This window comes from Odontesthes bonariensis, chromosome 10 (genome assembly GCF_027942865.1).
Source record: "Odontesthes bonariensis isolate fOdoBon6 chromosome 10, fOdoBon6.hap1, whole genome shotgun sequence".
NCBI lineage: Eukaryota > Metazoa > Chordata > Actinopteri > Atheriniformes > Atherinopsidae > Odontesthes > Odontesthes bonariensis.
The window spans coordinates 25119140-25134657 of NC_134515.1; the positions used below are offsets into that span (position 1 = coordinate 25119140).

At 42.0% G+C, this 15518-nt stretch overlaps 2 protein-coding genes across 2 annotated transcripts; both read right to left on the bottom strand.

Annotated features, from left to right (window-relative positions):
* Positions 1-1594: 1594 nt before the first annotated feature.
* Positions 1595-6356, bottom strand: LOC142390324 (5-aminolevulinate synthase, non-specific, mitochondrial-like). The gene is made up of 11 exons (XM_075475722.1): positions 6270-6356; positions 5040-5245; positions 4777-4947; positions 4484-4615; positions 4167-4386; positions 3869-4053; positions 3530-3709; positions 3043-3207; positions 2696-2964; positions 2337-2499; positions 1595-2168 (listed from the first exon to the last, which is right to left on the bottom strand). The coding sequence occupies exons 2-11, from the start codon at positions 5227-5229 to the stop codon at positions 2008-2010; spliced, it is 1836 nt and encodes a 611-aa protein (XP_075331837.1). The 5' UTR covers positions 5230-5245; positions 6270-6356; the 3' UTR covers positions 1595-2007.
* Positions 6357-6998: 642 nt separating this feature from the next.
* On the bottom strand, positions 6999-14473 carry spo11 (SPO11 initiator of meiotic double stranded breaks). Its single transcript, XM_075475723.1, has 13 exons — positions 14361-14473; positions 13639-13752; positions 12898-12986; positions 12438-12504; positions 12189-12297; positions 11781-11867; positions 10942-10978; positions 10757-10866; positions 10514-10613; positions 10054-10091; positions 9605-9681; positions 9027-9138; positions 6999-7281 (listed from the first exon to the last, which is right to left on the bottom strand). Exons 1-13 carry the CDS (start codon positions 14471-14473, stop codon positions 7162-7164), a joined length of 1173 nt encoding a protein of 390 aa, XP_075331838.1. The 3' UTR covers positions 6999-7161.
* Between the last annotated feature and the right edge of the window lie 1045 nt (positions 14474-15518).

A 15518-nucleotide genomic window follows, 5' to 3' on the forward strand; every position in this document is an offset into this window, starting at 1 on the left:
TTCTTGCTATGAGGCAATGGTGCTAACCACCACACCACCGTGCAGCCCATGTTTGATACTATTTGTTGCTATATCGGTTTTAAAGAGAAATCAGGTTAACAGAAATACAAACAGGATTGTCTACTTTCAGGTGTGAGACGGGGTCAAATAAAACTGCTCATGATACTTACTTGTTGATGTTATCTCGGAATCTGAGTGACTTAAAATGAGTTTTGCAAAACCACCTTAGACCTAAGTCACAAACCTCTTCATCAACTTGCAACTGTCTACTATAAAAAGGAACCGGTGGCACATTCCATAACGTGTTGTAACCCTTAAAAGATGTAATCTCTTTCCTGGGAGTGCTGTGTGTCACGAAATAGTTAAGTCATAAGAGCAGTATGTGCAGCACATTTATTGTAAGATAGCTACTTTTACTTCTGTTGTATGCCTTTTCATTTATTTATTTCAAATCATTTCCTCTGTACAGCACCTCTTCTCATTGGTTATTTTTTAAAGTGCTTTATAAACAGTTGGATTGGATTGGATGAAAATGCGAGAACTCAAAGAGACATGGCTGCACAGTACTGGCGATTTAGTAATGCGAGTTTACTTCTTGTGAGAACTTTGGGGCTGTCCGACTGATTCATTGCAAATCTGAGACTAAATCAACCACCAAATTGCTCGGATTTTATAAACGTATCAAGGTCTGTGTTAGCTCAATCATCTGAACAAGCAGGAAACATAATTGTTAGATACCATAGTGACGGAGGGGGGTATAAGATCATGAGCAGGCAGTTTAACATGATCTCGCTACAGTTGTAGCTGTAGGGAAGAAAATAAGAAGAAGTCACACGGAATACGCTGCTCCCTCAATCTTGCATTGAAAGTCTACAAGTACATATTTCTGTTTGTGCTTAGGCACATGGATCATTAGTGGTCGGCGTTTTTTTCTGTGAAGAGTAAGGACATTCTTTATACATTTTATCAAAGGAGAAATCATTGCAACAATGAAATTGCCCCAAAGAACATAAATAAAGCCTAACAAACACTGGAAGCACGTTTTCTGGTAAAAATAAAACAAAATAGATTTGAGATCCAGCAAGTCTGGCACAGAGTGAGCTCGTACAACAACAGCAACTGCAAAGTGGCCCACAATGGCAAAAGTGTGCAGATGGAGATGTGGCTGCATGAGAACGCTGTGTGAAGCAGAGTTTGTTTCCCCAAATACTGAATGAAGAGATGGCTCACAGTCTCAAGAGGGTTGGCAGGAGAGGAATATTCCAACATAACAGTGACATTAAACACATTCTAAAAATAAGATAATTTAAAACAAAAAAAAAGAAGAAGAAATCTCCATGTCAAGTACGTCAGCTGACTTTGATCCAATAGAACACTTCTGCATTGAAGTGGGAAGTAAAACCCAACTATCTGTTGCTATTTTTGAAGCACTACTGTGTCCTTCAGCACCAGTGTTGTGAAGTCGTGCTCATCTGGTAGGTGGTTCTTCAGTTAGCAATTACCCTAACACGTATCTCTGTGGTCTGTGGGAGGAAGCCAAAGCAAAGACCCCACAGACACAGTGAGATCATGCAAACTTGAAACAGTCGAGTCGAGGCAGCAAAAAACGAATAAGCAAATGAAACAAAACGTAAAAGAATACAAATATATTTTTGAATTGAAGGACAAAGTTGTGACTGTTTAACACATTAATGAACAAGACCATGAGCCCAGTGTTTTGATTCTTCTTTGTTCGTCTTTTATTTATTGATTTGAAGCCTTTCAAAAGTTTAGCTAAAGTGTGACATAATCATTGTCACTTGTGACGGTTTACACAACTTCTGTGAAGATAATTATGTGATGAGACCTAATAAGTGTTGGCTCGGTACTTCACACAAGCAACAATGAATCAATTTATAGTGAAAATCTAACACTTTTACCACATACATAACCTTTGACCTGTGGGGATATACATAGTTTAAATAAAATAAATAGTATAAATATGAGTGGGATTTGGTGTTCGACATGTCAGGCCACTGCTGAGATCATGTGACTCAGGCCCTTGAAGTAGGCCTTCTCTCTCTCGCTCATCAGCTCAAAGTGAAGAGGTTGCTGGCAGAAGTTACACTCCGCTGAGGAGTGCGGCTTCAGCTCCAAACCAGCCTCTTTCCAGGTCTTCACCAGCCGATCTGCAGACAAAATGCTGAGGATAAATAAACCTTTTCCAGAAAATGACTGGCATAACAGTTGTTTCTACCTTTATTAGCTCACTACTGAATGTATTTTCATCAGTCATTGCATTTAAGAACTGTTTGGTCTTTCTTCTTATAACACTCTAACATTGTACACTGTCATACCGACAAAGTAGTACATCATCTGGGGGGTATGGTGAGGTGAGGGGGCGACGCGCAGCAGCTCCTCTCCTTTAGCTACAGTGGGGTAGTTGATGGCCTGGACGTAGATGTTGTAACGAGACATCATGTTGTCACAAATCTCATTGTTCTTCACTGCATCTGCCACCTGCCAAACATTCGAGGTATATATATTAGAGTGACACATCAAATGATCTGAAATGTAGTTTAGACAACAAGTATATACAACTGTAGTAGAAAACACAACATCTTTCAGGCACTGCAACAAAGGACGACTGTACATTGAGTCCTGGTGGCAGGGGGGGGCTGTCCTTTTCAAAATAATAAATCATTAGTTTTCGTACTCTGACTGGGATGATGTGGCTCGGGCAGTGGACCACAGGAAGCCCGGAGTCCATCAGCAACTGTCGAAGCAGCTTGACACTCCTCTGATGTTTCCTTCGGAGCATCCGGCCCTCTTCGCTCTTCAGTATCTTAATGGATTCCTTTGCCCCAGCCAGCAGCATGGGGGGCAAGGATGTGGTGAAGATGAAGCCTGCAGCGTAAGAGCGCACCGTGTCCACCAGGGCGTTGGTGCTGGCGATGTAGCCACCCACACAGCCGAATGCCTTGCCTGAAAATGACATGAGTCAGACGGAAGAGACAAGACCGCTATGAAAGGTTTCTCTTCACTGGGGAGGCTTTTACTTACCGAGGGTACCAGAGATGATATCCATTTTGTTCATGACTTTGTCTCTGTCTCCAATCCCTCCTCCTCTGGGCCCGTAAAGACCCACAGCATGCACTTCATCCACAAAGGTAATTGCACCAAACTTGTGGGCAATATCACACATCTCTTCAAGAGGGCACACGGCTCCTGCAACATGTATCAGAACATTTCAAATCCTGAAAATGCAAAAGCAAAGTTTTTTGGTCAAAACAAATGAAACATTTGATAGCTGATTTGCTTTGTAAGGTTGGGAACTAAACCGGAGATTCATTAGTGACTTTAACAAATGTTATTGCATTTGTGATATCATGAATACACTATTGTGTATTCTAATTGAGGAAAAATTACAGGAAGGAAACTAAATTCTAGAATTAATGTACTTCAGTGTATTCCGTTTCATTAATCAAGAGGAAATTGGCTAAAATGCAATTGTTAAATCATCTGAATGTCAAAGAGGCTGTGCACTTACCGTCCATCGAATGCACCGTCTCAAACGCAACAATCTTTGGAGTGGACGGGTCTGACTTCTCAAGCAGCTCTCTTAGGTGGCCGGCGTCATTGTGACGAAAAATAAACTTCTTGACCCCACTGTTTCTTATGCCCTGAATCATTGAGGCATGGTTGCCAGCGTCAGAGTAGATTTCACAACCTAACAGAATGAAAAAAAACAAATAAATAACAGCTCTAACCTCTAGTCTATTGGTTTTCAGTCTGAATAAGAAGATATGTGGGCAAATACATGATCCGTTTTGCACCAAAGCAAAGGTGTGCACCAAATATGTGTACTATGGGTCAGATTTTAAAGTACCTGGTAGCATTTTTGCCAGAGTAAATAATGTGGAGTCATTGGCAACAAAGCAGGAAGTGAACAGGAGCGCTGCATCCTTGTCATGCAGGTCAGCTAGTTCATATTCAAGCTCCACGTGGAATTTGCTTGTTCCTGAAATGTTTCGTGTTCCTCCTGCGCCAGCACCATGCTTCCGCACAGTATCCCTTCAAAGAAAAAGAATAACCTGGTATGAAAGCACTGCCACAAAACACTGAACTTCTATTTTGACGACGCCAACTAGAGTTATGCATGAGTGCCGATTAGTGGGCCTACTCACATGACAGCCTGGGTGACCTTTGGGTGACGGCTCATACCGAGGTAGTCGTTGCTGCACCACACCGACACATCTCTCTTTGCCTGAAGAGACTCGGAGTAGTCGTCCGCCATGGGAAAGGAGGGTGCACGCCGGTTCACCGTCTTGAAAACCCTGTATGTGTGGTCTGTTTTCTTGCTCTCAATCTTCTTTTCAAAAAACCTGTCATACTGAAATATGGCAGCTGTGAAACGTAAAAACAGGAGGAGGGTTTTAAAGCTTCAAAGAGATTTCAGAGCATTTCTGAGAATCACAGATCGATACAGAAATAATAGGACTACCTTTGGGGAAGTTGTCCTTTAGCAGGTGAGATGCTTCGGCAGAATTGGGCTCAAAGAGACTTTTGGAAGCCCCTGCGTTGGCCTTTTCTACTTCAACAAGATCCTCCACTGATAAATTTGCACCAGATTTTCCTAATGAAAAATTGTGTGTTCAAGAAAAACAAGTGCATGACGTTCATTTGTTTTGCCCTTCAAATGTCATTGGAGGGTTCGTATGCTCAAAACAATGACCTTTCTAAAGTTACATAAGTGCCCACAGATATCCGGCTAAAGGTGTGTCTGTTTCTTCTCACCTGTGCGGTGCATCTCCTGAACATCCTCTTGCAGCTCCAACCCAGCCTCTTTTACCACGCCGTTGTTTTTTTGCACCATCTCTGCAGCCAGGAAGGGGCATTTGGAGCCAACGGCCTGACCAGCAGGTGGTGTGGTGTGACCCGGGGGCAATTTGACTTTTTGCTTTTTATCTGCCGAGCACAAGAGTAAAATGACATAGTATTACAAAGCTCACTTTTTTTGCATAAGCGATGTCTTTTCTTATTGCATGTGTTCAACTGACCATCGTTTGTTTGAGTGCCCTTGGACACGAAAGCTGAAGTAGACAGGACTCTGGCCAGTGGTCCGGAGGCCAGGTCCATCATCACAGGGCACCTTGAGGCATAGCTCACCAGAGAAGACCTCCCAGCCAGGTGGAGGTAAACACTGGGTGCGACGGCCAAAAAAGGGCACCTGCGGATCACTGTATCCATATGCGATTGTCTTGATCTAGAGAGAAGAAAAAGGGAAAGATGAAGCGGCAGAAGAGCAGACACACGTTATCTGTCCTAACATCCCTTTACCGAGATTATGCAATATTAAACAGACAGCACAGCAGTGTGGAAACACTGTGAGAAAAATAGGTAAATAGCACAGGCAAAGGGAGCATCACAACACCCAAGCTCTCTACATCCATCTAGCTTTGACCTTTTCCTATCAAGTCCTCCCAGTCCACTCTCGTGCAACAGATGAAAATTGAAAACGTCACAATTCATGACCACTAAAACCAGGCAAGAAAGCCTGGTTTGAGAGCCCCAACAGACTATGCTCACTCACCCTCTAGTCAGCTGTCACTGACAAACTGGAAAGGAGCTCTCAAGGATCCGCGTTGCTATGACAAGCTAAACTGAGAGCCGCCTGGCTTTGTTGCTCACATTAAACAGATACATAACTGCAACTCTGTGACTCCATACATCCCAAACAAGGCGTGGCTCTCAAACCAGATAATCCTTTTCCTATAGTCATCAGTGTTGTCAGCCTTTTGCAGTGCTCAACGTTTTGACAAGCTTGAGAATAAATATTTTCTGAAAACTCTGTGACAAAACCACCAGTTTGCCCACGGCATCCAGCCACTTTTAGCTTTAAACATTTTATTTTCGCTTTTTAGATTAGTGCTGGCAATAGCAGATTGATCCATAGGGCGCATTTGGTTACATTTGAAAGTAAATGTTGTTTACTCTGAAGGTGGAAGTAAAAAAAATATATATCAAGATAAAAAAGGTAATAAGACAACTTACAAAGATGACTTAAGTACAAGATGGTAGTCACAGAACAGTTTCGAGGTCAAAGATTTGCACAGCAAGATTCAAAAGAAATGTTTTGATCAGCATCAGTCCTTCCAGGGTTTAGTGGCATAATAGTAATCATCAACAATAATTGATCACGCAATAATAAATCTACATGAAAATAAACCCTCTTTGGTAAAAAAAAATAAATATATATATATATATATATAGTACTTAAATGGACCCACCTCTCTCTTGGATTTACCGAAATGATTCTCCTTCACGTTGAGGAAACTCCAGCTGGAGAAATTACAGTTACATAGCGGTGGTGAGTTACGAAAGCAGAGTCACGTGAGAGGCGGTGATGCGTCAGCGCAGGTTGCCATGTTGGTACGGGGCGCCTTTAATTCAAATGCACGCATCTGTGAGAGTCGCAGATATTTCAGCTGTTTGCTGTCCGAGTGGAAAACGTATGCCCGTGAGGTAGGACGTCTGATAAAGTTAAAGATACGACTCATTCCTTTAAACCTTAGGACATACTTTCAGGATCTTGATGTCAGCTCAGAAGAAGTCAAATTGTATGCTTGGAACAGGTAACGGGTTCACAACTGTGAATGCAAGGAATTTTTTTTTCGTTTTAAAGATAGAGGTACACTAACGTTTTACACAATCCCGGTCACCTTCCTTTTAACAGTCAATTCCCTTAAAACACCAGAAGATGGCGCCCTTCCCCAATCCAATACGCACCGCCTGCTACTACTGGAAATCAGGTTACACAAAAAGACACCAACGTGACTCGTGATATGACACGTATTGAGATTTGTCTTTGCAGAAGAATGTTTCATGACTGGTTGTGTTTTATGACCCAATAGCAATGCCAAAGAGGATATGAAGGCAAAACAGCTCCCCAGTTGCATCACAAGGGTTTTAATACAATTTGATCTTTATGGGACTGTTACAAAAAGTACGCACACAATGGTAGATACACATGCAAACAAACAAAGAAACAAACAATAAATGTAATCTTCACTTTCCAGTCTATCCAATGAGGTCATGCGTTACAGATAGATATAGGATTAAAAAATTTTTCCCCATCATTTCAGAGCCCATCTTCAGCAGTTCCCTTGTCCCACATGGGGCTCATATCCAGCCTCCATAGCGCAGCTTATTGGGCAGGTAGATGCTGGTGAGGAAGTCAGGAGATATGGCTGCCAAGGACTGCAATTCAGCCTTGACCTTACTCTGCCGCATCAGTTCCATCTACAAGAGCAAACGCACAACTCTGAGGTGGGTGCACGAGGAAGCCATGCAAACAAATTGTCAAGTGTTGAAGAGTCACTCCTCAACAGAATGCCACTCTGTATTCTCAGTACCGGCGAACAGAGGCCTCTCTCTCACACACACACACACACACATTCCTCCGCCATGTTACACAAGAGCAACAATATTGAAACTGTGTAAACCTCCAGGGAGGAAATTTGTTTCATTCTTCTGAAAAAATTAGCAGGGTTCTTCAGTCCAAGTAAGCTCATGGGAACTCAGTGTAGTACAGTGCACAGTGAAAATGAGTACACCCCTGTTGAAAAGTAACATTTTGAACAATATTTTAATACACACACAAGTTATTCCCAAAACGTGCATAGAGTAAGTTTAATACAACATCTGTTCAGCTTACAACAGAAAAGAAAGGTCAGTAATATAACTTAAATGACATATTTGTCCATTTTTGTGAAATTATGCTGGTGCAAAAGTGAGTACACCCCTATGTTAAACTCCCTGAGAATGGGCCGTGTTGGCCCGAAATGTCATGAAATGAAAAGGCATTAAAAGGGAGGTCATCGTTGTGCGTTTCATCCTTGCCTTACATTGAAATTTTACATTTTGAGTCTGCACCAGGCTAAAAGAGACGTGTGTGAGATTTGACTGAAATCCTATGGAGAGTATCATGATCTGCTTCAGTAGTCACAGTACATGTTGACAAGCATGTTTCTTTTGGTGAAATTCAGCTTCCTACTGTTGATGGCATCCATACAGCCCCAAACCATGTCACTCCCACAACTATGCTTGACTTTAAGCATGGGGCACTTTTCTTTGTACAAATCACTTTTTACCACCACACAGGCTTGACACCATCTAAAGCAAATTTGTTCATCTTGGTGTCATCAGATCACAGGACATGGTTCCAGCAATCCATATCCTTAGTTTGTTTGTCTCTGATGAGACAATGATAAACAAATTTGCTTTCGATGGTGTCAAGCCTGTGTGGTGGTAAAAAGTGATTTGTACAAAGAAAAGTGCCCCATGCTTAAAGTCAAGCATAGTAGTGGGAGTGACATGGTTTGGGGCTGTATGGATGCCATCAACAGTAGGAAGCTGAATTTCACCAAAAGAAACATGCTTGTCAACATGTACTGTGACTACTGAAGCAGATCATGATACTCTCCATAGGATTTCAGTCAAATCTCACACACGTCTCTTTTAGCCTGGTGCAGACTCAAAATGTAAAATTTCAATGTAAGGCAAGGATGAAACGCACAACGATGACCTCTCTTTTAATGCCTTTTCATTTCATGACACTTCGGGCCAACACGGCCCATTCTCAGGGAGTTTAACACTTTTGCACCAGCATAATTTCACAAAAATGGACAAATAGGTCATTTAAGTTATATTATTGATCTTTCTTTTCTGTTGTAAGCTCAACAGATGTTGTATTAAACTTACTCTATGCACGTTTTGGGAATAACTTGTGTGTGTATTAAAATATTGTTCAAAATGTTACTTTTCAACAGGGGTGTACTCATTTTCACTGTGCACTGTATGTCAGGGCTGTGATGTGGACAAGGTCTGTGGCAATTTCTTTTTTTTTAACTCTTCAGAATCACATGCATTCACTCTAGAGGGTTTTGTGCGATTTCATGGAACGAGAAAACTTAAACAGTGCCCTGCACCTTGCCCTATTTAAAGCCAGGCTTGACTTCTTTTCTTCCATCTTCATCTTTTCTCACCTCTTTCTGCCAGTCTGGTTGACCGGTTAAGTACGGCCGGTTTAGGAGGCTACCAAGCTTGCTTTCATCTGTCTTGGTGAGGGGTATCAGGGACTCTTTGGGAACCCTCAATCTGAAGAACACAATTCTGATTTCATTATACACTTCACCTTCTCAAAATGAGAGCAGTCGTTGGCCGTTTTCTTTTTTTTTTCCTTTCTGTTGATGGATATTGTTTGTGCAAAATGCTCCTACCCATTTTCAATAGGCACTCAGTGAGTTTTGTGTATGTTTAGGAAGGAAAACGGAAGAAAAACTGCTCAGACTACAGTTAAATGCCAGTCAAAAATGCTGTTATGTGTATATATATATATATATATATATATATATATATATATACCGTATATTCAAGTGGATGTATACTTAAAACTCCATATGCTCTCAAATGTCGCTCCTTGAAAGAAAGAAAGAAAAAAAAAAAAAGAAAAGGAAAGGCAACAGCAACAGAAACCAAAACAAACATTCTAAACGTCCCCAGAATATAATCCCAATTAGAGGCAGGAGGAGGAAGTAGGAAGTAGCGAATTTTGAGTCCAAACCTCTGCAGGTCAGAGGGGAGGAGGCCTAGCCACATAACGCTGGGGACAGTCAGACTGTGGGCCTCAAATGACATTGCCTGTGGAAAAACCCGCATACACACCCAGTCGCACAAAATGCCTTTACACAAAGTCTCCAATAAACACACAGATAATCAGCACTGCACCTTCATAATGTGGTCAGGCCCGGCATATGTTCACAATGAAGCTAATTAAGACGGGGATGGTTACACAAACATCCCAAAGATCAAGAGAGATGCTGCCCCACAATCGCTCAACATTTTCACTCCACACAATGTCAGTTTAAATATACTACGAGATGTACGATTGGCCCCGCTTTTTAACTTTAAAGAAAGGGGGAAATGTTAATTGCATATTGCTAACAAACAGACACTGAACAGGCCATGGTGGATAATGTCAAGCACAGGAATAACTGGCATGGAAGGACTCACCACTGATCCATACTTGTAGATGCACATGATCTCAATGCCTGAGAAAAATCACAGGGAGAGACACAGACACGCTGCAATCACCAACATACCAGAGCAATTATCCTTCGAGATGTGTAACAGAGGTCAGAACAAAGTAAAACATTACATATGTGTCTCGCCACGCAATGGCAAAGAAAATGTTTGAGGTATGGAGACTGATGGAAAGTGAGCCATCCTGTCTGGACGGGATCACGCCAATGGGAATAAAGGCTACACAAGGCACCATGACGTACAGGGCAGGTGTTAATACGTGCTGGCTTTGTGAGACACGCAATCCAGCTGTGTGTGTGTGTGTGTGTGTGTGTGTGTGTGTGTGTAGATGGAAAAAAAATAAAAATAAAAAAAGAGTCTAGTGCTAATACACAAGTTGAGCTGTGAAAGGATATTTGAAAGCTACGATGTTCAGGCAAATGATTCGCACCATGAGGGTCAGCGTCCACTAGGGCGAAGATGGGGATGTGCAGCGTGTCCCAGAGTTTTCTCACCATCAACCGGCTGTTCACATCCGGCACGCCTTTACCCTGACACACACACACACACAGTTCACACACATATCTGCTCTTTCTGAGAGGACGGATTAGCAAGGTTATTATGTTATAACCTTGAGTTATACAGCCACAAGGCTTTAGCTGCAGTTTCAAAAATAAAACAAAAAACAACAAACTGTGATCGCGATGCAAGGAGAGAGCTTCGTGCAGAAGTCGTCATCCAGCAGTCTCTGGAATGTTGCATCCTTCTCCACAATCATGACAAATTTAGCTGATGATACAATATCTGAACATGGTCAAGGTAAGCTTTTCCAGAATTTCTGGAACAAAAAAAGTTTTTCAAAGATATTACCAAGGATACTTCTAATCCCACCGATGTTTGATGACACAGAAACGGCCTGAAAAACAAAGTAAGCGTATGATAAGTGGATCGCCAAGAAGTCTCAGGTCGCACCGGAAGTTTCCGTGTCAGTTTTTGGCCGCATCGTGGCCACCGTAACAAGTGAAAAGCAGATGATATCCATTTTTGTCAACTGTAGAATAGAATTTATGGTAAGATGATGACAGCTATAAAAGGTGGCAGCTCGGGAAAAAAAACAAAAAAAAAAACAGCAGCAGCAACAAAAGAAGCTATTCCCAGAAATGATATATATCCCATTATATATTTCCCACAGGAACAGCGCAATAGCAGGAGGGACCATCTTGTATTATCACGGATTACGAGGTTACTCTGCATGACGGCTTGACTTAATGCGTGTTAATGCAAAGCAGCAGCTAACTTTCGTGCAGCCCGTATGGTGTTGTCTGTGGTCAACTTTCTCCACTGGCAATGGATACCTGCACTGTGGAAGAAGGCATAGCTATACTACTCAACTGTACCTTAGACACTCATGACAATGATCTCTTATGCATCCACCCAGGACGAGTAATTTCTCCTTTTTTTCTACATGTACTGCCAAGCAGCCTGAGGCATATTTTTGCATTGCGACATTACGTATACGCCGAAGTTAAAAAAAAAGAAAAAAAAAAGCCTTAACCGCCTGCTGCACCTCGAACTTGTAGTTACACATTTGCAATGGTTTGATGCAACCCATCGGCTTAAATCTACACACTTTATAGCTGATGTCGTTGTTTTCCCCTGCGGTGGCAGAAATACTTCTTCAGCTGATGCGGTTGGTTCTGGTTGTAGGTGGAACTTACAGCAGAGCTGGAGCGACAGTCAATCCGGGTGCCGTCTTCCTCCAAATAACACAGATCCCCTGAAATTAAGCCCTTGGATGTGGCCAGCTGGTAGCACAAAAGTTACACAAATGCACACACGCACAACGTTTAACACACGGTTATGCAAACACATTTCCAACACTGGCTCTACTTTATTTACTGGATTTCTGTTTGATCAGTAGAAGCACATTTACTCTGCAGGTGTTTCCTGAGATATGAAGCAGAGCAAAAGTCAAATGCCAGACTAAACTAACTGATTTCATCTGTGGGATCTGAGGTAATACACAAAGGAATTTTGCTACAAGCTTTTAATATTTGAGGTTGGCGCTTCCTGCCGCTACAATCGTGTAAACCATCTCTCCGATTAACGTGGATGCGCATGCTTACCACATGGAGAGATCTGCGAGGAATCTTCAACATGCAGGAGATGTCGTCGACTATGCTATCCACAGCCTTCTGTGAACCAAACAGCTGCGTGTCGCCGTAATATATATCTCTGTTGAAGCAAACCTCAAGGTGAGAACACTCTGAAACTTTCAGCCCTACACTTGTAAAAGTGTTGAACGAAAAAGGTCAAAAGAAGACACAGCAAGATGAAATGTGGCTCTGGTAAAACGTGCATTTATGACAAATGACCTTTTCGTTGCGTAAGAGCTGCTCTGCACAAGTGTGTAGATGGCCGAGAGAATCTTGAGCATTTGCGCTTTAAACGAGACAGAGAGAGGAAAAAATAAGACGATAAAAAATGTATTTCCTCATCAACACTACGCTCACAATCAACAGCGCAAGATCCCATTTCTTATAGGACTGGAGAAGGAAAAAAAATCAAAAATGTTCTCTGCTGTTGTCCATGTGGTGAGCCCATCTTTAAAAGCCTCTTTCAACATGTTCTGTCTCTGCCAACTTGTCACCTAAAACTAAGTCTGACTTTTATTGCCGTTTGTCCAGTTCACGCACACATTCATACCTAATACAAATTAAAGCCACATGAGGAGGCACGCAGCTGGAAAGATTTTTCAACTCAAAAAGGAACAGAAAAGCCGAACGTGAAGCCAAATGCGAAAACAAAAAAAGGGAGGTGTAGGCATCCTCTCACCGAATTTAGTAGCAGATGAAGGACGATCGCTCCTTACGGCGGTGACAGAATGTTCTGAACTCATCTGAAGGCCGACGGCACTGTCAAAGCTTCATGTGAAAAACAAGACAGAAAAAAAATACCAGTCTAGAAATATATTTACGCAGATTGTGTGGAATACATTTACTGTAATAGCTTTGCATCTCAGTTCCCACCAGCAAAGTAAAATCCCCCACAACCTGAGGGCTACCTGCAAGAATGCCTCTCTGCACTTCATCACCTGTCTGACTCATAGGTGAAAGCATTTAACATTCTAAAGGGGTTGGGTTTGCAAGCGTAGGTGCAGGGCTTTTAAGTTCTTTATCACTCACTTGTCATCCTTTACGCTACCAGGAAGCCATTTTAGCTTTCAGCCAAAGTTGAAAGTTCAGCTTTTTTTTTCCTACCAAATGGTTCCCTCTGCAGTCTGCTAAAAGCACACCTTATGCAAAACCAGCCACAGCTGAAGGGTGCATTTCCTCTTTCAGGAAATTAAACAGAAATCTAATCATCTTGTGTGGCCGGACCTCCCACCAAAAACAGCGAAGGGTATATATTTATCTATTTACACATCACGACTTGCTTGTGTTGATCTTTGAAAGGTCAAAAGGCTTCCGTGGATCCCACACAGTCATTGCGTAAAATGGCTACAGTGTTCAGGGTGAGGAGAGAAAAAAAAACCCTGAACCCTTTTTACATAACCATGTGTTCGAATCAAGTTACCTGACGTTGGACCAGCTGGATCTGTTGGGCACTATCAGGACAGGGGCTTCATCTTTGGACAGAGCAGTCACTATTGCCAGGATTACACTTTCAATGCGGCTCAAAGTTTCACAGCTAGAAAGGAAAGCACAGCCAGGATCACACTGCAGCAGAAACAAACAAACAATTGTTCCGAGGCTTTGGCAGTGAAGGAGGCGACTATCATTTTCACAGTAGTGGCGCTTTGTTTTGATCTTTCTTGTGTCCAAAACAACTGAGAACATTTTATTACTGCTTATATCTACAGTTCCATCAACATCCCTGCATCTGCACACACTGATTTCTGTGCTGGTCCTATGTGCTTTCAACATACCTAAAATGTATCATATCATACATCCGAAGTAAGACTAATGTAAAAATATATACATTTCAACTCGAGACATAGATATATATTTTTACACACAACTTTTCTGTTCACACAATGGACTGGTTGCACAAGTTTTGTTCATCATATTATTTGCATATTAAAGATAGCTATCGTGTAACCATGAATGAAAGTAGAGTCAGGCTAAACTAATTGATTTAATCAACCGTTATTAACTCCACTACTGACATATCAGTTCAATTAAAGCAACTGCTCCTGAATAAACCCAAATAACGCGATGACAGCTGTTAGCCTCTGGTTACACTAGCTAGCAGAGGTTGATGGAAGCTCTCAGCAGGAGGAGTGACTGTAAACTTACTGACTGACGTCTGTCTCAGCACGTTGGCTGTTTGCCATGACATCGACGCTGGTCAACAGCTGGGCACGAAGCTTGTCAATTTCAGAAAACAAATGTGCTGCACGGGATCCCATCTTGTAGCCTGTTAAGGATTTTCCCGCGTAAACATCGACGGTAATCTCGCGCGTTTGACGAAGCCGCATTTGGATTTGAGACATATGAGAATGTAAAAAGTAATTTTGAGAAAAAAAATTAAATTAAACATGAAATTAAAGAAAGCTACTCTAAAATTGGAATAATGATTTTAATATCAATAAAAAAAAAAGACCTCTTTTACATTAGCCGGTTCTCTTTGCTCCCTGGGATCATGTGAGGTATAAATGGGACCGCATATGACAATGTCCCTTAAGTTTATGACATATGATATGGTATAACAATATAGTAAATGTTTTACTGCACTCACGTACAGCATTATATAAAATACCATCTCAGTTAGGCTCTGTTTACATTAATTCATTTCACCATTTCTTCGTGTCGGCGTCTTGCAAACTATTTACATATTTACATTTACACTGAAACGGGGATCGGCTGATTCGCCAGTCACATGACTAATCAGCCATCACATCACATGATCGCCCTTGCATCTGGAGCATGAGCAACTGCTTTATATTAACAGATTTATCAGGGCTGCTCTGGACATTCGAAAGTTCTGGCGCCATTCTTCGGCGACAACAACTTGGTCCACGAAATTGTCCCACCATGCGCTGCTTCTTCCCGGTCTAACCCAAAAGCGGCGCTCCATGTACGGCTTGCGTTGCTGCTGTGGCTGGGTTCTCATTATAAAAGCCGAGTAGCTAGAGCTCAGCACACTGCGTATCCCCGTTTCTCCCCGTTTACAACTGCTAAAATCAGCATCGTATGCGAATGCTTACGTGGGCTCCGGCGTATTTGAATCCTTCCACCTATGAAGTCGTATTCCAGTATTTTAATGTAATGGACAGTGCAACCACCCATCCGCGATAGAAACGATATAGAAACAGATTAGTATAAACGGGTAAATGAGTAAATAAGTCCCTGAAAGACGCTGTCATCATCTCAAAGGTCAGTGCAGGATTGCAAGCTGTGTCCTTTATTAGAATCAAGGAAAGTGTCGGCCAATTAACACCTCACTGGAGTAGA

Coding starts and splice junctions, on each gene's coding strand:
- spo11 (XM_075475723.1), bottom strand. CDS start 14,473: ATGGGATCCCGTGCAGCACATTTGTTTTCTGAAATTGACAAGCTTCGT. Junction 12,987..13,638: donor TCCAGCTGGTCCAACGTCAG/GTAACTTGATTC, acceptor TTTCACATGAAG/CTTTGACAGTGCCGTCGGCC. Junction 10,092..10,513: donor AGTGGACGCTGACCCTCATG/GTGCGAATCATT, acceptor GATTTTTCTCAG/GCATTGAGATCATGTGCATC.
- LOC142390324 (XM_075475722.1), bottom strand. CDS start 5,229: ATGGATACAGTGATCCGCAGGTGCCCTTTTTTGGCCGTCGCACCCAGT. Junction 4,948..5,039: donor GGGCACTCAAACAAACGATG/GTCAGTTGAACA, acceptor TGTGCTCGGCAG/ATAAAAAGCAAAAAGTCAAA. Junction 3,710..3,868: donor TCTGGCAAAAATGCTACCAG/GTACTTTAAAAT, acceptor TCATTCTGTTAG/GTTGTGAAATCTACTCTGAC.